The sequence below is a fragment of the Castor canadensis genome, chromosome 12 (genome assembly GCF_047511655.1).
Source record: "Castor canadensis chromosome 12, mCasCan1.hap1v2, whole genome shotgun sequence".
Taxonomy (NCBI): Eukaryota; Metazoa; Chordata; class Mammalia; order Rodentia; family Castoridae; genus Castor; species Castor canadensis.
In genome coordinates this window covers 112,780,318-112,806,671 of record NC_133397.1, presented here as the reverse complement: position 1 = coordinate 112,806,671, position 26,354 = coordinate 112,780,318, and the positions used below count along the sequence as shown (strand labels likewise).

At 46.2% G+C, this 26,354-nt stretch overlaps 2 protein-coding genes and 1 non-coding gene across 9 annotated transcripts in view; 2 read left to right on the top strand and 1 right to left on the bottom strand.

Annotated features, from left to right (window-relative positions):
* The window catches only part of Cept1 (choline/ethanolamine phosphotransferase 1), a 39,568-nt gene extending 35,110 nt beyond the window's left edge, over positions 1–4,458 (top strand). For all 3 annotated transcript variants that reach the window (XM_020184375.2, XM_020184376.2, XM_074050777.1), the window contains exons 6-9: positions 1,553–1,684; positions 2,346–2,504; positions 2,983–3,108; positions 3,571–4,458. In XM_020184375.2, the coding sequence (XP_020039964.1) occupies positions 1,553–1,684; positions 2,346–2,504; positions 2,983–3,108; positions 3,571–3,690 (537 nt within the window). In that variant the 3' untranslated portion in view covers positions 3,691–4,458. The remainder of the gene's footprint in view (positions 1–1,552; positions 1,685–2,345; positions 2,505–2,982; positions 3,109–3,570) is intronic.
* Positions 1,552–23,979, bottom strand: Dennd2d (DENN domain containing 2D). Of its 5 annotated transcripts, none has more exons than XM_074050776.1 (12): positions 23,734–23,979; positions 19,512–19,687; positions 18,572–18,684; positions 17,845–17,914; positions 16,902–16,979; positions 15,694–15,834; positions 14,182–14,330; positions 11,846–12,023; positions 8,961–9,002; positions 8,108–8,192; positions 7,597–7,836; positions 1,552–7,168 (listed from the first exon to the last, which is right to left on the bottom strand). In XM_074050776.1, exons 1-12 carry the CDS (start codon positions 23,753–23,755, stop codon positions 7,092–7,094), a joined length of 1,371 nt encoding a protein of 456 aa, XP_073906877.1. In that variant the 5' UTR covers positions 23,756–23,979; the 3' UTR covers positions 1,552–7,091. The 5 variants fall into 5 exon arrangements, with proteins under 5 accessions (XP_073906877.1, XP_020039960.1, XP_020039959.1 ...); XM_020184371.2 differs by having other exon boundaries at positions 23,750–23,979; XM_020184370.2 differs by lacking the exon at positions 23,734–23,979 and adding an exon at positions 20,203–23,549.
* Positions 17,319–17,420, top strand: LOC141415337 (small nucleolar RNA U13). Its single transcript, XR_012440311.1, has one exon. It is a non-coding gene; the product is annotated as a small nucleolar RNA U13 (small nucleolar RNA).
* Positions 23,980–26,354: the final 2,375 nt, after the last annotated feature.

Sequence of the window (26,354 nt, the reverse complement as noted above, 5' to 3'; positions counted from 1 at the left end):
TGTTTTGTTTGGGGGGGGAGAATTTTGGGGTGTTTCTGGGGCATTTTTTAAATTATTTTTTTGTTGTTGTTTTGGAACAGGATCTCACTACATAGCCCAAGCTGGTCTGGAACTCTCTGGGTAGCCCAGGCTGGCCTGGAACTCAATATGTAGCCCAGGATCCTCTCAAACTTGCCATCTTTCTGCCTCAGCTTCCTAAATGCTGGCACCACTACATCAGGCTACTGGGGTTTTGTATGCACTAAACAAAGAGCAAATGTCCTGTTTTTCTATTTGATTTTAAAAGTGTAGGCAAGGAATAGCCCTGAAAAGTATAGATACCCCCAATTAAAATGTTTTCATTGTAAGCAGTCATTGCCTGTCAAACTGCTGTGGGCTTTTGTAACCTTGTTCCTATAATCATTTGTTTATACTACTAGAATGTAGCATTTATCTTATTGTGGGTTTCTTTCAATGCATGTTGGACAAATTTTGTAACCAGAGTAGCAAAGGGAGGGGTACAACAAAGAGAATTTTAAATGGTCTTAAAAGTTTGGTGCAGGCTGGAGGAGTAGCTCAAGTGGAAGAGCACCTGCATAGCCCTGACCTCAAACCCCAATACTGCCAAAAAAAAAAAAATAGTTGGTGCAAGTTCTTTTATTTTCAATGATGGGTATTGTGCTTGCAAGGTTAAATGCATGTTACCAAACTCAGCTCCCTGCCCCTTACTTTAGGTAGATAGTCCACATTCTCAGTATACAGCCCTATATCAGTAATAATATTTACTTTTCTGAAAAGTTAGTATGTTAAATTTAGAGTTACAGTATTGTAGGGCTATGCCTATTTGGGTGTGCTTGATGTATTCTTTCTCTGGGATATGAATACCATCTCAGTTGCTCTCAGCTTACTAGTTGTCTATATCCTAACAATTGGGAACTCTTCTGAATAGAACTTTCCCTTCCATTCTCTATGTTGCAGGGGGTTTGTTTTGTTTTTCTTGTTGTTTTTGTTTGGGGGGAGGGAGGAACAGGGTTTTTCTGTGTAGCAGAGCCTGGCCTAGAGCTTGTCTCAGCCTCTGGGGGTGCTGGGATTATGGGCATACACCACCAGGCCTGGCTTACTTTGCAGATGTTAAAATCTGTTCTTTTATGTTCCATACTTCCTTATAACAATTAGGAGTGTACCATAGACCTAGAGGTAAAATTCAACAAATACACAAAGTTAGAGACAAGGTAGCCACTTTTACGAAAATGCCAGAAGACAGCATAATTCACTGTTGCCAGATTTCTGGGGTATGTTAGAAAAACTTTACTTAGCTTATAACACAAATTAATAAAGTCAGATTTTTTTTTAAGGTAGGTGTCAGAAGTGAGATGTTTATAAAGCCTCGTCTCTTGAGACTTATTACATTGCTTACAAAAAGAAGAGAAGGAACCTTCTATTACTTTTAAATATTAACTAAATTGGAAGGAATGGAGAGCTTTTGGGACTATGAATCAAATATTTGACTGTACTGCTCTCTTATTTTGGTTTATATATATATTAATTGTTTTTTTCTCTGTATCTATTAAAGATTCCAGTGCTGAATATTCAAATGAAAATTTTTCCTGCACTTTGTACTGTGGCAGGGACCATATTTTCCTGTACAAATTACTTCCGTGTAATCTTCACAGGTGGTGTTGGCAAAAATGGATCAACGATAGCAGTGAGTATATCTCAAGATTATCAGTAATTTCCAAACTAGGGCATGATTTTGTAGTTACTTTGTCTTTCATTTGAGAGGTACAAAATCGTTTATTAATTTAGAATTTCTACTTATCCTTCAAAAATTGTCTAAAACTGCTCAGTTTTATATACAGACATACTTTTCTATGCTTATATACCCAAATTTTTGTGCATGCACACATGTATATATGCATCTATTTTAGAAAGTATGACCTGCTATGTAAAAATAAGCCTGACCTGCCAGGTAAAATCCTCATCTTCTGCCTAACAGTCCACGCTGGTTAGCTGTTCTGGGGTTCAGTTTGTAGGAATTGTTGGTGGACAGGCACCATGAAGTTCTAGAAATTTGGGATTGTAGCTGGTTGTGCTGGTGCATGCCCGTAATACCAGCTACTCAGGAGTCTCAGTCCAAGGCTGGCCCCAGGCAAAAAGCAAGAGACCCTACCTGAAAAATTTAAGGCCAGCCTGGGCTACATAATAAGCCCCAGTCTCAAAAAAAAGAGAAGAGAAAAAGAAAGGGAGAGAGGGAGAAAGGGGAAGGGAAGGAGGAGAGAGAGAAAAGCTTGTGTTGAAGTATTTTATGGTAGAGCCATGTAGCATCTGGTGCATATTGAATGCTGTTAACTCTTCATTCTGTGCAGGGGACAAGTGTCCTTTCTCCTTTTCTCCATATTGGATCAGTGATTACATTAGCTGTAATGATCTACAAGAAATCAGCAGTTCAGCTTTTTGAAAAACATCCCTGTCTTTATATACTGACATTTGGTTTTGTATCAGCTAAAATCACTAATAAGCTTGTGGTAAGCACCTCAATTTTCACTTGTTTTAATGTTCATCTTACTTTGGTTTTATGGACTTACTTTTCATTCTGTCCATTCTCTAGCAGTCTTAGAGTTTGCAGTAAAAATCTCTTGACATCTTTATGGGAGCTCTTTTTACTCTTGTGAAGCTACAATTTGAGTTTGCCTGAAGTTCTTTGAACTTCTACAACTTTTCACCATTCTGTCCACTGCTTAACTTGACTGTTCACTTTATCTGCACTCTTCCATCTTTGCCTGGACACATATTAAGTCTCCTGGTAAAAAGCATTTTTTTGTAGACTTTGTTGATGTGGTATATGCCTTTCTTTCTCACAGTTTCATGTTGTTGGGTTTTTAGTTTTGGAAATTCAACAGCCATTGCTACATAATTTTTGAAACTTAATATTTGATTTACTATGTTGTTTGCAGTTGCTCTAATATGAAAATGCCCACCTCATTGCTATTATTCTACTCATAGGTTGCACACATGACGAAAAGTGAAATGCATTTACATGACACAGCATTCATAGGTCCAGCACTTTTGTTTCTGGACCAGTATTTTAACAGCTTCATTGATGAATATATTGTCCTTTGGATTGCCCTGGTATGTATTGCACTGTCTTCTTGTCTTCTTTCATGATTTGGAAGCTACTTCTTTTCTTGTTTCAGTGGGCCAGCTCTGAGAGAAAGATCACACATATGAGGGGTTGTGAGCATTCCTTATGACTTCATATTTTAGCCTTTTCTTATTGTTTTTCTTACTAGTCTTGCCTACGTTGGTGCTCATAAATTCCAAATTTCTGATTGTGTAAAACAGAAATTTCAAACTGCATCCTGTGGCTGCACAGCCTGTTTACCCAGCAGCCATTTCTTTATGTGTTGTCTTTGGCTGTAGTGGCAGAGTTGAGCAGTTACTTCAGACAATATGTCCCACAGAACTTAAACTCTTTCCTGTCTGAGAGTGTGGTGATTAATCATCAGGAAAGGCCACCTTCTGTCCTTCCAGGAAGCTTAGGAAGAGCCTGAGCAGGTGCTGAGAATCTAACAGTCTCTTTTTTTTCTCCAGGTCTTCTCTTTCTTTGATTTGATCCGCTACTGTGTCAGTGTCTGCAATCAGATCGCGTCTCATCTGCACATACATGTCTTCAGAATCAAGGTCTCTACAGCTCATTCTAATCATCATTAATGATGCAGTTGGTGTTACATAGGAAACTTATGTTTTCCACAGGAGAGAATCTGAACATACTAAGGAGAATGGGGGTGGATAAGAACAAATATAATTTATAATAATCAATGTTGTATAACTTTCATTCTTTGTTGTTGGTAACACTCCCTAACTATCCTGTGTGAGAATGGGAATTTCAGGTCTCATCCTATAAATTGTACATGTTGTCAAACAGAGTTTGGCCCAAGAAAGCATGCAGGAAAAAAATGCCATGTGTTTGTGATTATCCTGGAAAAATACCGTCATGAGGAGCAGATCCCCAGTGGTGGAAATTTCTAATGTAGAATATTTTCAGGTCAAAAGATGGTTGCTTTTAATTTTAACACATTATCATCTTTTAGTAACATCCTTGTTCAGTGTCTTCTCAAGCTTTCTTTAGTAAGGAGCTCAGCTGTGGAACAGATTCATGCTATTAGGTTATGAGGTAAAACGAGTGATTAAAAACCTTGAATTTGGATTGAAAGGTTTCCTATCTTTACATTGTTGAGGAAATAATTTTTTTATTGCTCAAGAAATGGCATCTCTCATGGGCTTGGGAAGTCCTGTTAGCATGCAGAATAATGTGGTAACTTTATCAATCTGTTTTATTTTTTTAAATAAATATATGATCTGCAAGCCAGCTTTTTTCTCAGTTTTGTTCAGTAAAAAGATAAGCAAAGTTTAATGTCATTTTTTTAAATTTTAAGCAAAATTTATTTCTGTTCTTTAATAAATAAGGAAGTTTGGTCAGCTGTGTTGTCCTGATGTGTCATGTGACCTTCCTATCTTACAGAAACAGTTTAACTCTAAAAAGGGAAACTAGTCCATTTAGGAATTTAGGAATCTCACACCTTTCCCCCACATTTTCAGTAATTGTCTGGGAGTCCATGGGGGTCCCTTTGCACTCCTTTTCTGGCATTCTGCTTTTCTGTATTTTATAGTTTGAAATAGGAACATGTCCTCTGTGAACCAGATCTGCTTCAGTTATCCATGATGTCCCATTGCTTGAATGAAGAGGGAGACAGGAAAAAGTTTAGAGTTAAAATAAGGTACTTTATTATCGACTTCTATTTATACCTTGTTCTGTTATCAGGAATAAAAACAGTAGCTGCATTGCCTTACCTACCAGCCACAATTGTGCTTTCTTGCACCTTTAAGGTCCCATCAATTTATTATAGATCTGGATTACCAGTGAAAGGTAGATATTTAATTTCTTTGCTAGACTGTAGCAGGAAAGGAAATCTTTCACTGACTTTGCTAGCAATGTCTTCAACATCTAGGAAGCTAATTCTTGTGTGGCATGGTTAATTGCACCTATTGTCTTACTCAAGTTATTTCAACAGACAGAATAGGTGTTCATTATCTCCTGTGGAAATTGAGGCCTGGAGAAGATGACGATGTACCACTGTCACACAGTATTGATATTTTTCAGAATGTAGTCTAGAAGGCAGATCTGAATTCTGGTCCAGTACCACACCTTACTGGGCTTTTGTGAAGTAAAGCTGCAAACCAAGATGTTATGGCTAATTGAAGTATGTGTAGGCTAGATTCTTTCAGCATAAAGGGAGTCTGAGAAACACTGAAATATTCATTGTGTGCTTCCTTTAGCCCTAGATATCTGCGTCAGATCAAAGGCACATTTGTAAAAACCTCAACTGGCCTTGATTCTTGTGTTCATTTACCTAGCCAAGTACCAAAATCACCAAAAAGACAATTTTAGAAAACGTAGGTTTCCAGGGTAGGCATGGTGGTCCATGCCCACTATCCTTGGCAAGACCGGTAGTACCGTGGTCTGTGGCTAGCCCTGGTCTGAAACTCGAGACCCTACCTAAAATATTAAGCAGACGGGCTGGAGGAGTGACCAAGTGCCTAGCAAGCACAAGGCCTTAAATTCAAACCACACAATACCATCAAAAAAGAAAAAGGAGTTCCAGGTCCTGTCTTTTTTTTTTGAGATAGCGATCACTGTATAGCCCAAGCTGACCTGGGACTCCTCCCAATGCTGTGGTTGCCTGCCTCTTCCAGTCAGATCTCTACAGATGATTTGGTAGATTAAGGACAGAGCCCCCCATATATTCATAAGCTTCATCAGATTCTGGTTCTTGTACTGAAACCTTTCAAGGTGCAACTATGTTTAGGGGCCTCTGCAATAAACTACCTCAAAAAGATATGATTCTTTCTAGCTGTAGAAGACATTAAGGACATTTGCCACCTGCAGTAGGTCTCTGTGCTCCCCAGATCAAATTACACTGGCTTAACTTGAGTTCAGTATTCCAAAACCATTTGTATTCTTTGTGTAGAATTCAGAGACCTCTGTGGGTCACACTTGAATAAAAACATTTTTAAAAAGGTGGAAGTTTTGAAAGACAATGTTTGCTTCTCTTGTGGTTTTCAAATAAGCCATCTGGTACAGAGGGAGGAGGGACAAAGTGACCATTAAAATCCTTTGGGTTCTTAAAATTGTGATTCTGTGATCTCAAAGAAAAAAATGTCAATTCAGGGATCCTCCCTTTAGCTAAAGAGTTGAGCTGGGCTTCTCAAAATAACAAGCAGTTGGAGGTGGGAGCTCTAAGACTGAAGGAAAAGGACACGTCCAGACGGGTTATGGCAAAAGGCCTCTTTATGGAAGCCATGTAGTGTTCTTTACTAGCTTCTGTGGCCTGAGATTCTTCTCTAGCTACCCTCGGCTGCAGCTGCCTCCTTCTAGCTGGCAGCCTGTCCTCCCTGGATTCTGGAAGCCCACCTGACTAGAACCAGACTGTTGCCTTTGTCTAGTGCGCGGCTTCTCTTACAGTATCTGCGCTTATCGCTCCTCCAAGTGGAACTGCTGGCCCCTATGATTCTGTGACCCCAAAAACTGCTCACATGACCAGGTCCTCCACTTGCACTTCAGTTTATTCCCCTCTGTATGTCCTCATATGGCCATACGACACACATGTTAGCAACAAGATTTTCATCTTTATTCTCATTCTCCTCACATGTCCATATACCTCTTTTTTATAAAAAAGTGGGGAGCAATGCCTTTGGGTCACAACGGTTTTCTCTGTTGAAAATCTAGTAAAAGTGGCTCCCAGCAGATGGCAGTTGCAGCAACTTCTAACCAAGCACCTACAACACCGGTACTACAGTTTCCCACTGTGTTACCTCTGCCAAAATAAATGCAGCTTAGTACAGTTCTGTGAGCTTCGGTTAAAGCCCTCAAAGTCCTTCAAAAGCAGGTGCTGGGGATCCCAAACTCACACCAGTATGGAGTAAGACCTGGTTACCAGGACTCAGAAGGAGGCTGTGGATTCTGGGGGCTCAGCTTCACCGGTCCTGCCACACTGGCAGGGCCAAAGTCCAGAACTGGCCTGTAGTCTAATCACTCCTGCTCACCACATCTCTTATCTCACAGTCTTTTCCTTTGATTTCTTCTGTTTCTTCTGTTCCTCATATTCAAGTATTTTCTGTTGGAAATAGCCTGTGGGTTCAAATACAGGTTTAGAAGCACCTAATCTAGTCAGATAGACTGTGATGAACCTAAGGATCAAAAAATACACTGCACATACCCCTTCAATGCCCATGTGTGTGCACACACATGCACACAGTCCTAACCCTACCAGGGTTCTCAAGTCTTCACTGGATATCCAGTATTCAGTTTGGCCCAAAAAGGAGCTTAACAAATAGGGTAACTAACAGGAATTAACTCTAGAATAAAACAGACAAAGGGGCCCATTCCTGCTGGCTGATGAAGACTGACTTTCACAAAACATCAGCCAACGAGGCATTTTCTCAGGTTTCAGGTAACTTCCTTCCAAACCCACTGATAAAATTTGCAGCTGTTCTGTGGGTCTCCTCTCATCCTAGAGGGGACCCTCTGGGATGAGATATTTGGGACTGTCACAGTACCTGCAGGAGAATTCTTGCTCTTCTCAGCTTCCTGGATGAAAAGGGAAAAGAGCTGGGTCTTCACAAACTTCTTCACAAATCGGCGGTTTGTCTTGGAGGTCAGAGCCTTGCAGAAGGACCGTTCTTGGAAGCGACCTTGCCCATTGGCCTCCCACTTGATGTAGGAAGCATAGTGACCCACAGTCTTGACAAAGAACTTCACAAAGGGGCCTGAAACATGCTCGTTGATTTGTTCTGCAGCTGCAGGGGGCAAATAAAAGCCATCTTATAGCAGAAGGATAAAATTACCCAAAGTCACCTCTAAGTACAACTTCCAGTGCAGACCAAAAGCTCCCAGAAAAACAGGTGGGGAAGGGTTCATAATGACTGACAGATTGAAATGGGAGCCTAAGTGTGGGTTCTCTGCGACTGCTTTAGTTAAAACCTCATTTTCAGGATCTAGGCGTCTAGAAGGGAATCATGTCCTCAGGCTCCCTGCAGAAATCCAAAATAAGAGGGGTCTAGGACTTACTCTTTAACTCATTGATCCCCTGACCAAGAGAGCTTAAGATGTCATCCTGAAGCTTGGGTGGTAGGATGTCTTTTTCATCACCAACCTAGGAGGGAACAGAGTCAGTTCAGGTCAAGCTCTGGAAAGGAGGTGCAAAGTAAGGGGTGTCAGAAGAGCCATAAGGAAGACATGAGTGCCACACTCATATTACACCCAGTCACCACCTGCAGGGAAACCACAGAAGCTATTTCATTTCCCCCATTTTAACACTAAACATTAGAAGGGATCCTCTCAGTCCTCTGGACTTGATTTATTTCCCTTGCTGAAAAGACACTGGTTACCTTATGGTGATGGCATCTAGATCTGTGCCTGTGGCCACCTTGATTTTGAACTGGGTGCTGGTGATTTATGTCTGTGATCATAGCTACTTGGGAGGCTGAGATCAGAAGGATTGTGGTTCAAGGCCAACCTGGACAGGGAGTTATGAGACCCCCATCTCAACTAATAGCTAGGCACAGTGCATGCGTACGTCATCTGAAGCTACATGGGAGGCTGAGATCAGGAAGATCGAAGTTCCAAGCCAGCCAGGGCAAAGAAGATGGGTGTGGTTGGCACTTGCCTGTCATCCCAGCAAGATCAAAAAGCATACAATAGGAAGATCGAGATCCAGGTCGGTCTGGGCAAAAAGACCCCATCTCCAAAATAACCAGAGCAAAGAGGGCTTGGAGGTATGGCTCAAGCAGTAGAGCACCTGCCTAGCAAACACAAAGCCCTGAGTTCAAACCCCAGCACCTCGGGCAAAAAAAAATGTATGGTGAGACTAGAGTGGTGAGTTTGTGGTGGGTGTGCAGGGGATTTGAACCCAGATACTTACTGACAGTAAGAAGGTTCCTTTACAAAGATCCACCAGCAGGACCTGAAGTGAACACAGAATGGTTTTATCTCTTCATAGACCTCAGGATTTACCATCCATTTCTTCCCATGGCTGTTCCTTTTGTGCCCAGGTAACAACCTCAGTATCTTCAATTCTCATTTCCTTTCTGGCCTTCTCACCATTTTTCTCTAGATATCTGAGTTTCCTTTCTGGGGAAAGAGTTTTTGTGTGTGTCTGTGTGTAGAAAGGGGACCTGGGAAAGAGCCAGGGTAGAAGGGGAGCACAACATGGGGAAATCATAACCAGCCCCTCCCTTAATAAAATGATCACAGGAATTGTTTCTATATAGGGAGCATCTGGTATGAGGTGCACACACGATAAACACTTGGCATACTTGATTTCATTTAATCCTGGCAACAGTTCTGTGAGTCAGGGACTACCAACCTTAGGAAACAAGCCTAAAGAAGTTAAGTTACCAGAGGTCATAGTACTGACAAAGAGAACCAGTTTTCAAGCTCAGATAGTGCAGAGAGTTCTGCTCTCTACAACTCCCAGTCAGCTCCCTGTCCTCTGGGTCAGCTCAAGGATGGAGGCAGACACATTTTGATATTCAGAGCTTACAACAACTTTATGTACAATTGTCTGGGGTTCTATTACAAACTCCTTCATAGAAGATAGGGCTGGAGGTTATTGGTAGGGCATGCATTGAGCATGCAGGAGGGCCTGGGTTCAGTTCCCAGCTCCAAAAAATAATTGATTTCCTTTCATTTAATAAACTCCCTCAGAGTCGTGAACATTTCAGCAGAAAACTCACCAAGGGAAGGAAATGGGCCCACGGTCAAGAAGAGGAAAGGAAAGGACGTAAGGAGAACCTACCTATAGCCTGCAAGCAAGACAAGCACAGAGCTGGAACCCCAGGGACCCAATTTCTAGTACCAGCTCTATTGTAGTGACCTCAGGGACCTGTAGTCCAGACCAGAAACTGCAAACAGGCATGCTGCTGTCTGATTCCAACCAGTAAATCTGTTTCTTTGGTCCTCAAGAGTATTTTTCAGTAGTTGGATTAATTCCCAATATTGAAATTGGAAATCTTTTATATAAAATTTGAATTGGGGACTTCTCCCAAAAAGTCATGAGCTCTAACGCTATTCCACTTTTAAAAAGCAACATTCAGCTGCCCCACTGTAGACAGGGTATATGGTCACCAGTGTACACTGTCTTGGTCCCCTTTGCAGTTTGTAACCTGAGTCTTTAAAGAATCCCTACACACTCCCTTCCTTCAAATATAATGAAAGAGAGAGACTGAAATGTATGCCAAAAAAACAGCTTGCACTGTAATTATCCATCATCAGGGGAGAAAAGTTGACTAGTTCAGGCCTGAAACCACTTGTATATATAGGCCCAGATGCCTTCATGTAGGGAGGCTGTTCACTTTGGGGGTTGGAAGGAAAGTGTGCATGAAGATTTCTTTTGAAGTCATTCCCAGAAGTCTTGTCAGTATTTGTGCATATTATTGTCTATGGAGTAATCTCTTTCAGAGAGTTCATGCAGGAAGTCAGAGGGTCTACTGTATAACCACACCTACTTGGGCTACACAGCCGCCCTCACTCTCTGCCCATTTCTCAAAACAGCTGCTGAAATAAAGTAAGCCAAGTATCTTGGGTAGCAGGAAGCAGAGTCTCACTGGCCTTCCGCTGTCTTCCCGCCATCAGGGGAGGAGCCCCAGCTTCTGAAAAGCTGGAGCTACTCAGGAAGTTTCATAACTTCTGGGGTTGGGACACTTCAAGTTTTATTGCTAAACACGGGACTAATACTCTGTCCTAGTTAGTCACATTGTAAGGGCGGTTCAAAGGGCATGTGTACTCAGCCAGCAGCTCTTGGGAAGGGTGAGAGCTTGGGGAGCAAAGGGAAATGGAGCCTGCTTCTCTCCATCCCAGCAATACCTTCTACAGCAGAACTTTGGACTCAATTTGTGCTAGGTTCCACTGTGGCCTCTGTGGCCTGGGCTAAGGCAACTGGGTTCTCTGGACCTCAGCTATCTCTTATGTGAAATGGGGAAACCCTCCCACTAGGGCTGGCCCCAGGCCTTTTTAGTATCTTGCTTCTACACCTTTCTGTTCTTGGTGGCCCTCTCTGCACAGAGTGAGTAAATGGTTAGCCAGGGCAGACAGTCCCAAGTAGCTCTCCGGCCTTCAGACCAAGTAACATGCTGTACTGAATGTTCCTACTGACAGTCCAAAGCACAGCCCATGTTTTGAGTTGTGTTCTCACATTGGGGATAGACTTATATGAGTAATACCCATTTTCACAACTGAGCCCTGTGCTGTGTCAAGGGCACTGCCAAGAAATTAGAAATTAAAGAAATCAAAGAGGATTTGAACCTATATCCCTATTAGCCATCTGAGCTCTGAGCTACTCAGAAAGATGGCGCTTGGTGCAAAACCCTGCATTTTCAAGTCTCAACAGTTTACAAGAGGGCTTGCTTCCAAGGAATCGGAATGAATTCCAATGGGGTGTGTGTTGTATAGACCAGCTGTGATCATCCAGTCAGCTAAGAGGATAGTCTCCAGTCAATAGAGGACAGTCTCATGACGCCCCGAATGAGTTATATGCTGCCTCCTATGCCCACAGAGAAGTCCTTCAGGAGAACAGGAAGAGAGGCAACACTTACTGAGTATCAACTATGTGTCAGGGGCTTACGTGGGCTATTTCCCCCAGAGTCCCTAGGCACTACACACTGTTGTATCCCCATTTTGCAGATGAGGAAGCTCAAGTGTAGAGATTAAGTAACTTGCCCCAAATCACACAGCTGTTAGTAGCAGAGCTGGGATCCCAATCCAAGTCTGCCTGGTTCCAAAGCACGCACTCTTCTTGCTGCGGCATACCTCTTCCATGGGGCTGTCCATAACCTCCTGCCGGAAGCGCATTTGTACTCCAACCATGAAGGGGGTGGGGCAGCAGACGGTGGCCAGAAGACTCTCGGGAACAACAGGAATGTAGGTGTGTGCCCAGCTGAAGGGGTAGAGCAACGCAGCAGCAGCGTGGATGCACTGAGACAGGGTACTGGGACAGAGCACAGAGAATGAGTCTCACCCTACACGCCTCCGCCCATAGTCCAGCTGCTGCCAGTACAGCCTGTGGCAGTGCAAAAAGGCAAGTCTGGGAGCCACACTGGTCACAGAGCTTGTTGCTACTTGATGCTAGTAGGAGGAGGGCAGGCCAGGGTGGGACCGCCTTTGACCTCTTTTCCCAGTTACTCTTCTTATTACTGGCCAAAAATAAAAGTGGCTCAGAAGAGGGGAAGAAGAGATGTCTTCCTTCAAACAGAGAAGTGACTGAACCTCTGCTATGTGCTCACAACTGTGCAAAGGGTACAGACACCAGGAAGGGTAGTACTGTAGCCCACTTTTAAGGAACTCATAAGTGTAGAAGTCAACACAGGGCCTCAGCAGAGAGGCAAAGTCTGCTCTCCTTATGTCTACCCACCCTCAGCCCCAGCCTTGACCTCGAATGGCTCTCTGAGGCTGCTTGAGGTTACTGGAAGCTACCAGGTTGATGCCTGAGTTAGCTTGGGAAATTCCTAGGTTCCAGGAACCTCTGCCTCCATGGAAAGTCCCACAGAGGTGGCTCTTCTAGGCTTTGCAATAAAACATTCCTCAGGTCATTACTGCCCAAGTCACCAGTCAGTTGCCCTCTTCTCTCCACTTTTTCCAACCCCCCCACCACACACACATACACACAGCCCTACTCTGGCTTCTCTATTTATTAGCTTTCATGGCTCTTCATTTCTCCAGCCAAATTGCCCCAAATTGCCAATAAAAACACAGACTCGGAAACCTTGATCCAATTCTTGGTATCAAGTTGGCACTTCCTGAATTAGGAAGACTAAGTCTCTGAGCATCTAGCTAAGGCTCCAGCTAACTGGAAGTCCCCTCCCAGCCCGAGCTTCAGGGACCTGAAGTGGGAAGGAAGTGGGGAGTGGAGATATTTCCCTAGAGAAAGTCTGCTCCTGAAAGGTATAGCCCCCAGTCTTCTCTTCCCTAGCACTGATTTGAGGGAAAAGGCTGGAACCTGATCCCCAGCCATCAAGGAAACTTCACATTTCCACCCAGAGCAAAGCAAAAAACAATGTTCCTCCTCACAGGAATGAGCCTCTAATTGGTTCCTTTTTGGTTATTACTGATTTTGTTAAGAATTTTCAACAAACACACAGTCCCCAATCCCTGCCCAAGCTTCCCTTCCTCTGAAACTCATGACATTCACCTGACCTCTGACCTCTGGTATTTCCCTAACTTCCTTTTCTTCTTCTTCTTCTCTAAAGGTTAGAACCAGGGTTGTTAGCGCAATATTATTGGCTCTCCCCCTTCCCAGACACAAAAAGGTCAATCCTCTACTATTTTTTTTCTTTTCCATTCTGTCATATGTTTCCTCTTTTCAGACTTGAAGTCCCTCAAAAGTAAAAACCAATACATGATAGTGCCCTGCTTTGACTACACACAGTGACATACTCAGCTGTGAACTTAGAGTAACAGCTAGTCTTTACCAATATGCACCCGACACAGTGCTAGGGACCTAATGTGCACTATTTCCTGTAATCCTCTCCATAACCTTACAAGGTAGGTACAATCCTTTCCATTCCACAGATAAGGAGATCATGACTTCAAGAAGTTAAGAAACTTACCTGAGGAAAACTTCATAGCTAAAAGTGGAAGACTAGGATTTGAAATTCATCCTGCTGATTTCAATACCTGTGCCTGCAACCTCCCTCAGGTCAAAGACCTTGTTGGTATCTTCCTAATGCTTTGCATCTGGCAAACAGTTGACACACACCACATGTTTGTTGAATGAGTGAATAAATGGATAGATGGTCTTATCCTCCATATCATTACATCACTTTCTGTCCTGTTCTCCACCCTCTTTCCTGCTTGTGTCCTTGCCAGGGCAGAAGCATGTCTGCATTAACCCTATCTGGCTGCCGCAGGAAACTTCATGTCCTTCCCAGAGCTAAATTAGGGACATTCTTCAGCCTAGGCAGCAATCAAGTTCGAAGACAGGGGAAGGGAGTTGCAACAGCTGTTTCCCAGGCCTAAAGTCTAGATCCAGGAGTAAAAAGATGGACACCAGACCTCTAATCTGACTCCCATTGACAACCTCCAGTCTGTCAAACTGTCTCTTAAACCAGAGATGCAGACCTGTCTGGCCAGTCAGTAGCTGGGCCCACCTGAGACCATCTGCCAGAAAGATGATTTTTCTCTCCAGCACTGCAGAAGCAAAGATCTGAATAATCTGTTCAAAATGAAGACAATGTAACAGGGAGCTAAAATCCACGTGTTCAAGGTGGGAGTCCAGGGGCCGTGTCAGTGAAATGAACTGTGGGAAAACCAGAAAGGGACGTATCACCATGATGAAAATCACACAAACCCCAGAACAATGGGCCTGTACCAGTTCTACTCCACTCTTCTCACAAGAGAGATCCTGTGCCCCCTGCTAAAAACCCACCAGTTGGCTTTCCTCTGTTCTGAGGATGACATGTAATCTTCACTGTGAGATCCTATCTTGAGCACACTCCACTTCTGCTTCCAGAGCAAAGGGTGCTCACCTAAAGCTGTTCACAGGTTGGAACTCTCCATGAACTGCTCTCCTTCCTTAATTCTTATCTTCTTTTAGGTAGGCCTTTCTTGGCCACCTAATACTTCATCTTTTCCTCATGTAGCATCCTGGTTTTTCTTTCATTTCAATTACATCCATTGGCATGTTTATGTCTTCCCCTCCATTAGGTCAGGGACCATGTTCACCTGGTCACCACTGTGTACCCAGAAAATAATTTAGCTTGGCACACAGCAAACCATTCAGTACTTATTTTTTGAGTAAATGAAAAATCCTAGCCATTCCCCTATTTTTCTAGGGGGAAGCCAAGGTTCAGAGTGGCACATGAATGCCCCAGAGTTCTGGAGGTCAGGACTAAATTCTTAGAACAGATACACTTTTTTTGGCAGTACTGGGGTTTGAACTCAGGGTCTTGTGCTTGCTAAGCAGGTGCAATACCACTTGAACCATGCCCCAACCCTGGAATCTTTAGAACAATGTTTTCCTTGGTACCTCAATCTATTTAGTGACTTAGAACAATACCATCCCCATGTGACATGGGCGGGGATGGACGATAAGAATTAGACAGATGGGGGACGTAAGGTAGAGATATAAGACAGACACACAGAATGAAGTATGGGGACAAGTGGCAGTTTGAGGGCTGGAAGCAAAGTCATTTCTAGCATCAAAACCTTAATTTACAGATGGGTGCCAGTGGCTCATGCCTGTAATGCTAGCTACTCGGGAGGCAGAAATCAGGAGGATCTCAGTTTGAAGCCAGCCCAGGCAAATAGTTCTTGAGAACCTATCCTGAAAAAAAAAATCACAAAAAAGGGCTGATGGAGTGGCTCAAGGTGTAGGCCCTGAGTTCAAGCTCCAGTACTGAAGAAGAAAAAATGACCTCAACTTACATAGTGTATTGATCACAAACAGTGATTAAAGAATGGATTAAAGAGTAACTAGGTGCTTATGGGCATCAGGTCAGAAGGTTCAACAAATTTAGGGCTGATTTTCTCCTCTGTCAATAATGCTAACCAAATCCCAGTTCCCACCTGGCTTAGTTTCTCTATGCTTTAACCTAGTGAATGGAAAACCATTTCACAGAGATGCTGTGGAAGCTGGGGGTTTCACCCATTTGCTAACCCACCTCTGTGCCCGAGTCGGGAATGAAGCTCTTGAGGGTGACCGTCTTTCCAGGTGCAGGGAAGGCTGCCTCTCGAAGACCCTGCATGAATGGGTAGATGACAGCCATAGAGATCTGATGCCTCTTCTCTACTTCATCCAGGATCTGCAGGAAAGGACCACAGGAGGCATGGTTCAGGAGAAGGCTCTCATGCTGGCCTGGCTTTTTTCATTTATCTTCTAGGCTGCTCCACCAACGAGCTCTCTCTCCATCCCTGTCAGAAATAAGTCTCACGCTAAATAAAATACTCTTTGTCTCCTGAACAAGACCTGCTTTTTCCTAGCTTTCTTTTCATTCTCCCTCTACTAATCCATACTCCTCCCTTCTAGTAACACCATCATAAAACTACTGTCCCCAGGAAGTCATCCACAATTAAAGTCATCTTTGATAATGGCACTGGCTGAAGTGGGAGCCTAGAAGCTTGACCTCCTGGGAGTCACTCTGAACTCCAGCTTCCACTGGAGTCTCTCCAGCATCAGGGATTCCTCCACCCCTCAGAATACCACACAGATGGGAGCAACATCTAAGCAAAGACTGACAGAGATATTCCCCTCCTCCAAGGGTCCTGCCAGGACCAGAGCACATTGAAGCCCTTTCTAGCCACCAATACAGGCCTTGTCCATTCTGAAGGACTCTGTTCTGATCCTTACTCAGTGTGCTGGCAATCCAGTTAGTCCCAGCAAGTCCTAGTGACCTCACCTTATCTTCCCTGGAAGGATTCAGGCCAAGTCTCTAGGCCCTTACTGTGTAATGATTGTCTTCAGACTCCTTTGTTGCTCTACATTTTATAACGAGACTTCTCATATGTCACCTCACACCAGCCCGGGAGACAAGAAGGTGAGTGGTCATTAGGTCCACTTGACAGATGAGAAAACTGGAACTCAGGGCAGAAGACTCCTGAGGCTCTGTCCTGCTTCAATTGCTTTCTTACTTGACCCAAGTGGGAACAGTGCCTCTCTCTGCAGGGGAAACAGTTCTCTAGAGTCCCTTGAAATCAAATAGAACCCAAACACCTCTCTGCCTCAGTTTTCCCAAGTGCCTTCAATCCTGGCTAGGCTATCAGGAAGCAGCTCCACTAAAGGCTCAGGTTGCACAGGCAGGGCCAGCAGCCAGGCAGAGCCTAGAAGCTGAACAGGCCCAACAGGATAGGAGGAATCCTGCTCCACCCCTACCTTGGAGAACAAGCCGAAGGAACCGATGCAGCTGATGATGCAGTATACTTTGGGAAGGCGAGGGCCAGGGCCGGCAGGCTGGGGAGGGACAAAAGTTTCCTTCAGGGCCACAGCCTCCCCAGGGGCTTCTCCCACTTGGGGCTGGTGGGGCACAGGGGAAGAGCAAAGCATGGGGGTTATGGACCCAATGGAGAAAAGTCTCACTGTACAGAGGTTCCATTCATGGCTCAGACAGCAAGGGGGTCAAAATGGTCCCCCAAGGTCAGAAGAAGATGGCCTTGAGTGGGGGCTGGGGACTCAAAAGCAAACACTGCTGCCTCCAGGCCAACATGATCTGCAGGTCACATAGAGAGGAAAATGTGGGTCTAGAGATGGGGAAATGGCTAGGGAGGAAAGCCCTGTAAAGGTGCCTTCCAAATCCTTTTTTGGTTCAGAAGCATGATGATTGGGTGTTCATGCCTTTGCATGACATGTGCCTCCCTTAAACTTTGTTAAATCTTCCACATAACCCATCTGACATGGAAAAAAATAAGGGTGCCTTGGAGAATTCTCTGGGACCCAAGAATTGAGCTTAGATGTCTAAATCCCAGCCTCTGATTGGAAGGCTCCAGGGGCCAAAGCAAGCAGGCCAAAATAAAGAAGCCAGGGAGAGGAGTCAGCTGGCGCATCTCCCAGTGACTGGACCAGTTGAAAGTTGGAAAGCACAAACCAAAGCCTGGCCTATGGTCCCCTGAAAAGCTCCTCTGGACAAGCAAAGAGGAGTGCCATGTTGTTGCTGCAGGGTTGTAGAGGGAGCTAAACATGGCAGTAGGTGCTGGGCTGTGTTCTCCCTACCACCACCATTGCCAGTGACACTGGGATTTTGCAGCTGAGGCTTGAGCAAGCCCAGCTATAGAGCTGAGCAGTCTGCAGGGAGGAGGAGGCAGTTCTCAGTAGCACAAACCAAGAGGCGCCTGCAATATCCAATCTTCCTGCTCCCATCCACATTGGTCAGAACAAAGGAGAAGGTCTCCCTAAGAAAGAGCAGACAAGGCTTGATGTGCATTTGCTTAGCAGTTTCTAAAATAGGAAGGCAGTAAGTGTCAGAGGAGTGGAGATGAGGACAAAGAGGAGTTACCGATAAATTATAGTAGAAATGACCCCAGTAATTTATTAAGTGCTCATGGATATCAAGTCCCAAATGCATCTCTTCATTTGATTCACCAAACAACATTTCAAGGTAGGTTCAATTATTATCCCCAGGTTAAAGATAAAGGAACTGAGGCTCTGACAGGGTATTTTTTATCCAAAGTCAACCCATAAGTGGTGAAGCCAAAATTCAGACTCAGTCAACTTTCAGGGCTTGTGATGTAAGGGCTCTTGCTACATTGCCTGATTAGAGGACGAAGCTTCCACTGAGTCCAGATTTAACTCAACAGCAGAGTCAAAAGCAGTGACCATTGCTTCTAGGACAGGGGAGAGACTCTTAGGGTTCTTTGGACAGAAGTCAAACCCCAGCTAAGATCTTTGGCATTAAGGACTCCCAGGAAAGATGTTTTTAAATGGATCAACTCCTCCCCTTGACCAGAAATCTGCATGCAGGACAGGTGATGGGGCTACAGGAGCCACATGGCTCACGCTTGCCCCTGTTCTCCCAATCTGATACCTCGTCCCCAGGCTGAGTTATTTACCTGGGATACTCAGTGAGTGATGCCCACTCATTCCCATCTGGGAAGCAGAACAAAGGAATGGCTTTGAGCAGCCGCTCCTCCTCCTCCTGTTGACCACGAAGCAGGTTCTCCCGCTGCAAGGAAAAGAGATGAGTGAGTTGTAGGGTCAGAAGGAGGGGGTCAGAAGGCTGACAGGTTTCTTTTGAAGCCATCTCAGGACAAGCTTTTCGACTACCAATGAGGCCAAAAGGTGCCTTTGCTCACTCTATATAGTCTGCATTCTGGGTCTGTCAGGAACAATCCCTAAGATGACTCCTGGGCCACATCAACATGAACTTGGGTTGGACGTCAGTATGTTGAGGATTTCCAGAGGAAGGAAGGAGGTAAGGGCCACACTGAATACAGAAAGGCCCTGGGAGGGTGACATCAGAGAGATACCACATGAGAAAAGTGAAGCAGCCAGCTCAGTTGCTGCGCCTGCTAAGGAGTGGACTTAATGAGAAGGATGCCCTCTTCTAATCCTTTCACCCCCTGCAGGATCAGACAAGAAAGAGTCTGATGCTTGGGCTATGGTGGAGTCCTGAACCTGTCCACCAGCTGTGGGCTGTCCCATCCTCTCCATCCCACACAGCTTGGGAGGGGTTGCCATCTATGAGGTCCTACAGAAAGTAAGCATTTGTGCAGAGAAAGGTGACTGAAGATGGAACTTGGGAAACCAAGAGGCCCCAAAAGGCGTAAGAGCACTTACCTACTTTCCCTGCTAGGGAGGCTAAGCCAGTCCCTCACAGAGCAGTCAAACCTAGATTCTGTGGGTGATAACAGAAAACTAGGGCTGGGCTAAGAAGGAAACGAGAGCAATGAGCTCAGCTCTAAAACCCTGAAGGGTAGGGGAAAGAAGACAGAACCCCACTACCACCTTTCAAAAACTACTGTGTCCCCTCACCTCCCTCTCAGTCCTTACCTTGGGAAACTGGTAGGTGATCGTGGGCTCATAGTCATCCCCTGATCGCTTTTTTTTCAGAGAAACCACCAAAAGATATTCAAAGAAGTGCTGTCCCCCAGCAAAGACGGGCAGAGAGTGGTCCTGAGTCCTTTCTGGTTCCTTTATAGATTCTCCTGGATTGTCCTGGTGAGATCCTGAAACGGAGATCTCCCTTCAGTATTTCATCAATCCTTTCTGGGGCGTCTGTGACAATCTGGGCAACTTCCACACTTCCAAGCTGCCTTGCCTATGCTGAGATACCCGAAGCCTGACCAGCACCACCAGTCACGGGACAGGATCAGAGCCAAGTGGGCAGTTTCCACACCTGCCCTGGGAGACTTGAAACCACAGGGAGCCGAGAGGAGGAAAGAAACCACAGATGGAGAAGCCCCAGGGAACTGCAGATCTTTGCCTACCTTGGCAGTCCTGGAACAATGTATCAGGAGAGTAAACAGGCCCAGGAACCATGTGGCTGTGATCACACCAACCCCACTAAGAGGGCACAACCAGCTCTGCAAACCAGCAGGGGAAACCTCCTAACCCAGTCACATGGGGAACCATATGGAAATTTGCACATGAAGAAAAAGAGGGAGGAGTAAGTCCAAGAGGAAACAGTCCATTTAAGAGGATCACCCTAAGAAAAAAAGGAAGTAGGCAATCCAGTCCTGACCTGCTCGGAGTCCAGGCAACCAGTTTCTGAAGAGCCTCAGAGCCTGGCCTACCCCTTGTCTTTCCATCTTCCAGCCTTCCAGGCATGGAGGACTCTTCGCCACAGTCTGGCTACAGAAAGCCTGAGAAACAGGCTGCTGCCTCTGTCTCTAGCCACAACTCTGAGAAGGCAGGCCTCACACGATCTTCCAAAGAAGGGGGAGCAGTTTCCATTCTGTGCACCCCGTGGTTGAGAAAGAAGGATATGACGGTTCCTGGAGGCAGCTGAACGTGGGTACCGACAGAAGCAGCATCCTGGCACTGCAGCTCAGATCTTGGCTCCTCCCAAGAGCCCCAGGGTGCGGTGAGACAAAAGGTCATGAGCAAACATCTCTGAGGCCCAGTTGCTTCTGGACTGAGGGCTTTGAATTCTGGGCTGTGGATTGTGTGTGAGAGTATTTACACCAATTGCCTGATAGCATCAGACCTTGGGCACCAGAACCTGGTAGGTCTGAGGACAAAGATCTTGATCCTCACAACTTTGACTGCTAACTTTTTAGTGCTCATCTTGGTCAACAGAGGCTGAAACCCCAACGAGGACACTTGCTACATTTCAGAACTTCAGCACCTCTACAAGAGCACAAGACTGAACACTCTCTGCCACCAAGAAGCCACAGCGTTGCTTTAACTAAGAGAAACAGACTTAGCCTAATAATTATCTAAATGGAGCAAGTCTTCTAAGCAACAGGGAGTCCTTGAAATCTATACAGACCCCAAAGATCCTCTGTAGTGCAGTGGACAGTAAAGCCCATGTCAGAGCTGGGAGCTTCTGATAGTTCTAGAATAATGACAACAGTTGACTCTCTCAGCCCTTGTAACATGTCCTGGCCAAGGCAAAGAGTTCTCTTAACGGGTACTGTTCCAGGACTCCAGCAGATTCCCTCTTCCCAAATAGGAAGCCCTGACTCAGGAAACTAGCTCCAGCCTGGATGAGGGGACTGGTTGCATCAGCAGCCTGAGGTCACTCAGCAGCAGTGGAAAGCATCCGGGTGATCTTCACCCTACCCTCCCTCCTGCTCAGTCTTTCTACCTGTTGGGCCAGGTCAATAAACTGAGCTGCTGGCCCACTGCTGTGTCTGAAGACTGAAGAAGAGAGAAAAGGTAGCAATAAATCACCTAGGATTCTTAAAGAAACTTTTTCTTTCTTTTGACACAGGGTCTCGCCATGTTGCCCATGTAGAACTCATCATCTAAACTAGGCTAACCTCAAACTTGCAATCTTCCTCCCTCTGCTTCCCAGGTGCTGGGATTACAGGTGTGAACCACCACATCCTGCTCATGGAAACTTTTGAATAAGGAAATGCACAAGGTAAGGGGGAAGAACTTTTGCCAGGAAGTTGACTCAGGGGAGGCAAGGCAGCAAAGAGATTTGGCACCAGTGTCTGCCACTCCTGCAAAGAACTAGCAGTCCTCTGGAAGGGACTGAGTTGCTAGAGTAGGGAAAGGAAGCTAGGGTAGGGAAGGCTGCTGCCCTGGTCCTAAAAGCTCTAGATGAGGCATTTGTGACACTAATAAAAGCCAGGGCTCAATTGCCCTTTCATGACTCCTAGGGGAAGCCCCAGTCATAGTAAATAACAGTGGTCTGAATGGTGTACTAGTGAGAACACTCAATGTCAGCATGACTGCCTTGTTGTACCATACTTACTGCCTGTCAGAGTGACCTGCACCTTCCTGATACAGATGAGGGAAAGTGAGGCATGGAGCACCTCAGAGGCTCTTTAAGGGATCTGCTGAGGGTGAGAATTAGGAAAGCCCCGTGTCCAGCAAATATCCCACAGAGGTTTTCTAAGGGCTTTGGGGAGCAGAAGCACCCCCTGATCATTCCACAACCTGAGGAAATCATGCCCTTTCCTAAATCCTTGGACAGCATTTTCAGTCCATTTCCTCCTGCTTTATCAGGAGAAACAAGGGAACAACCAAAGTCAGAAATCCTTGACGAAAAAAAAAAGTAACTAGACTTTTGGGCTGAGGCCCAAGAAATTTTTAACAAAAGACTCCTTTCTCCTCCTTTCAAAAGCCGCTGTCAACAGAAAAGTAGGAGAAACTTAACATCCATCAAACTCTACATTTCATATAAGGCATCTCATTTAACCCCCAATGCCCTGGAAAGGAATTATTTAGTTGAGGGGATAGTCACTCTTTGTAGCGAAGTCAAGAAGTCTGGTTACACTTGTTCCTCGACCAGGAAGGCCCTCCCACAGCCGCCTGACTAAGTCCCAGAATTGTCTGGAATATAGGTAAGGGGATTTTCTACTACCTTGATCTGAAAAGCCAGCCCTTCCTCTTTGAACAGGGCTGCTATCAACTCAGGACCACCACAACACTCCCCCCAAACCAGTGTGATCTATACAAATACATGCGCGCGCGCACACACACACACACACACACACACACGCACAGCATCCTCCTAATATACAACTGCCTAGGTGCCAGAAAGGTAAGAGAAGAGAAAATCCCCCAGGAAGCTGTAGGATGACATGGAAAATGAAGAAGGCACACTCCCCTGGCCTGACAGGTGCTAGAGCAGAAGGAGCTAGACCAGGCCAAGAGTTAAAGACTGCTCATCTTCCGGGTTCCTCAACCACCAGGAAGCTCCTCCAGTGTGTGTGTGTGTGTGTGTGTGTTGGGGCAGGGGACGACTCCAACCAGTCAACAAACTTTCCAGGTCTGGGAAGCCCAAGAAAACCAAGCCGGAGCTCTCAGAGAAGAGAGCTGTCTCCCCTTGCATTTCGTACAGCCACTGCGCAGTTCCAAACCGCTCCCCACCATGCAGGTGGACTTTCCAGGCGCAGGAGAGAGGGGGTGACAAGGTGGCAGAAGGAGAACAGGACGAATAGCAGATCACTCAGAAGTCGTTGAACTTCAGAGAAGTGCGCACTATCCTCACCTCTGGGATCTTCGCGGTTTGGACAAATCAATGAAATCATAATTGCCTTCTTTCCAAAGCCCAGCGCTCTGGCTTAGAAGAAAGGAAGGGAGCTGACACTGGCTGTTAACTGAACCCCGCACCATCCTGACCATCCTGGACAGGAGTTACTCTCATCGCACCGGCGGGGGCTGAGGGGCAGAGTGGACCGCCCCTGTGTGGGTACTCAGGTCGCCATGGAGACGCGATTTCGCGGTTCCCAGAAACCCCACAAAGGCTCCAGGGAGTCCGGGGCGCGAGGTTGAACAGAGGCGGCGCCTCCCGGAGGGCTCCGCAGCCCCGACGCTTCAGGCACACTGCGGTTACACCACAAGTTTCCTGGATGGAAGGACACGTGGCTCCGGGGCCCCACAACGGTTTCCTCCGGCCGGTCACCTCCCACTCGCCCCCGCAGTCCCTGTCACCTTCGCCCCCGCCCCCTCCTGACCCTCTCTCTGCACCTGTACCTGCGCGGTCACCTGCCTTGCGCCCAAACTGCTCTGCGATCTGGACTCCCGCGCCGCCCGACCCAGGTCCCCAACCTCCCCCGCCCTCGCCGCGCGCCCCCCGCAGTCCCCGCGCCCTCACCCCGGCGGACACTGACCCCCATGGCCGCGCTTCAGTCTCAGGCTGGCTCGAAGGCGGCGGCCGAGCCCATCCATGGCCCCTCCAGTGCCCAGCGCCCGTTCCCGGGTCCGCGCCGGCCCCGCCCCCCAATCCTTGACCTCCGCGGGCCCCGAGACTTTCACTTTCACGCGGGGGGCGGCCGTGGGGACCGGCGCGGGGCGGGGCGCGCACCTTCCGGGCGCCCGCCCAACCCCCGGCGCACCTGGGCGGGCCGCTAGTCCTGGGGCCCGGGCGGGGAGGCGTGGGGTGACAAGAGGGCGCCCGACGCGCGTCCGGGAGGGGCGGTGCCACCTCACTCCCACCCTCGGTGCTGCTCCACGTCGGGGCTCCACGTCGGGGCCCCGCAGTCCCCAAGCGCGTGGAGTCGTGGCCGAAGACATCCCTCCTTCCAGGCCCAGAGCTGGGAAGTGAACTTTCCAGGGGTCCCTCCTCTCCGAACTATCCCCAGAAGGGGACAGAATCTTCATTCCCATCCCATCCAGCAGCTGTCCTGACCCTGCCTTCCATTCAACCTTGTTCTTCCGCAGATCAACTAAATGAGGGTAACCCTCGACCCACTACCCCAATTCAGCCTTTCAGCCATTCCTCTCTCTTCTCACCTTCACTGACTTCCAAATATGTCCAGACTTCAAACTTCAGTTATTCACCGTGACATTTTGATGATCGTACCTTGCTTCTGAGTGATCTGTGCTGGCTCCCCTCTGCCTTCACAGGACAAGAGCTTTATAGGAGTGGGATGGGCCGAGTCCACCTGAAGTTTTGTTATTCTCCAAAGTCCTAGCCTCAGTTTCAGGGGTGGACTGCCCTGGGAAGAGGAGACTGTGGAAGAAATATCTCTGGGGCCATGGAAATGACCCCCAGACCCACTCCCCTTTCCTTCTCCCCATGCATGGCTTCTAGGTGACTACAGTCGCAGACTAAGGGTGAGCTGGAGTTGAGAAGCCAGCCCTAGTATTAAACTGTCTACGCTTAGCCCAGAGATTCTAAAAGTTGCCTTTACTCTGGGCGTAGGTGATTCTGCACTTAATTACACAGTCCGTTTCTGTTCCCTGTTCTCTGGATTACTGCTGGCCAAGGACACAGCTCTTCACCAAGTGCTTTCTACTGTTGAGACCCAGGTCTTAAACATCTCTGTGTAAGACCAGGAATTGCTCATGATAAAACTGCCTAATTGACCATTCTTGTGTCACTTCTCCAAACCCGTTTTGTGGTGCTCCCAACTGAACTGCTTTCTTCCTTTATAACAGTGCTGATGGCTCACTCTTGTAATCCTAGTTACTTGGTAGGCTGAGATCAGGAGGGTCGCGCAGCTCAAGGCCAATCCTGGCAAATATTTTCAAAGACCCCATCTCCAAAATTACCAGAGCAAAATGGAATGCAGGCGAGGCTCGAGTGATAGAGCGCCTGCTTTGCAAGTGCGAAGCCCTTACTTGAAACTTCATTCCCATCAAAAATAAATAAATCAGATGAAGAGGGCTGGGGATGTAGTTCAGTGATAGAGTGCTTGCCTCCAATGAACAAGGTCTGGGGATCCCCAGCACCTCAAAAATGCACATGTGCACCAAGGAGACAAGAACAAGGATTTTCATAGAAAGTTTATTTGAAATAGCCTCAACCTGTAAATTACCTGACATATCCATTAATGGAAAAATGGATGAATTGCAGTGTACTTGTATGATGGAATATGATGCAGCAGTAGAGTGAATATGCCACCAGTATATGCAATAGCAAGGCCACACTTTACAAATACGACGTTCAGCAGAAGAAACCAGACACAAAAGCAGTATGTGATATATGGCTCCCTTTTATATAAAGTTTAAAACAGGTAAAAACTAATCTATGATACAAGAAGTTAGGAGGGAGTTACTTTTTAGGGAAGAAGAAGGAGATAACGGTTGGGGGAATACCACAGGGCTTCCGGGGTGCTGGTAGTGTCTGTTTCTAACCTGGTAGTAGACACGTAGGTGCATTGTTATATGATCATTCTTCACAGTGTACCCTTAAGAACTTTTTTTTATAGGTGCATAACACTTTTATTTAAAGAAAAAACTTTTTTGGTGGCACTGGAGTTTGAACTCAGGGCCTGGCACTTGCTAGGTAGGCACTCTACCACTTGAGCCACTCCACCAGCCCTTCTTTGTGTTGGGTATTTTTGGAATAGCATCTCACTTTTTGCCCAGGTAAAAACCGCAATTCTCCTGATCTCTGCCTCCCTGGTAGCTAGGATTGCAGGTATGAGCCACCAGCACGTGACTCATTTAAAGAAGTTTTTTAAAGTAATCATGGGGACTTTAGGGTAACATGAATGACAATAGTGAAATGGGGGTACAACTGGTTGCAAATGAAATGAGAAATTAGGATTTGAGAAAGTGGAGTTAACAAGCAGAATGTACAGTTCTGAGAAACACGGCTAACAATAGGAAAATGCTCACTAGTCTATAGTTAGAGAGCGATTTGGGTTTCAGGCAGTAGATTAGCCAGGCACTGGTGGCTCATGCCTATACTCCTACCTACTTGGGAAGCTGAGATTGGGAGGATCGAGGTGCAAAGTCAACTCAGGGAAATAGTTCACAAGACCCCAT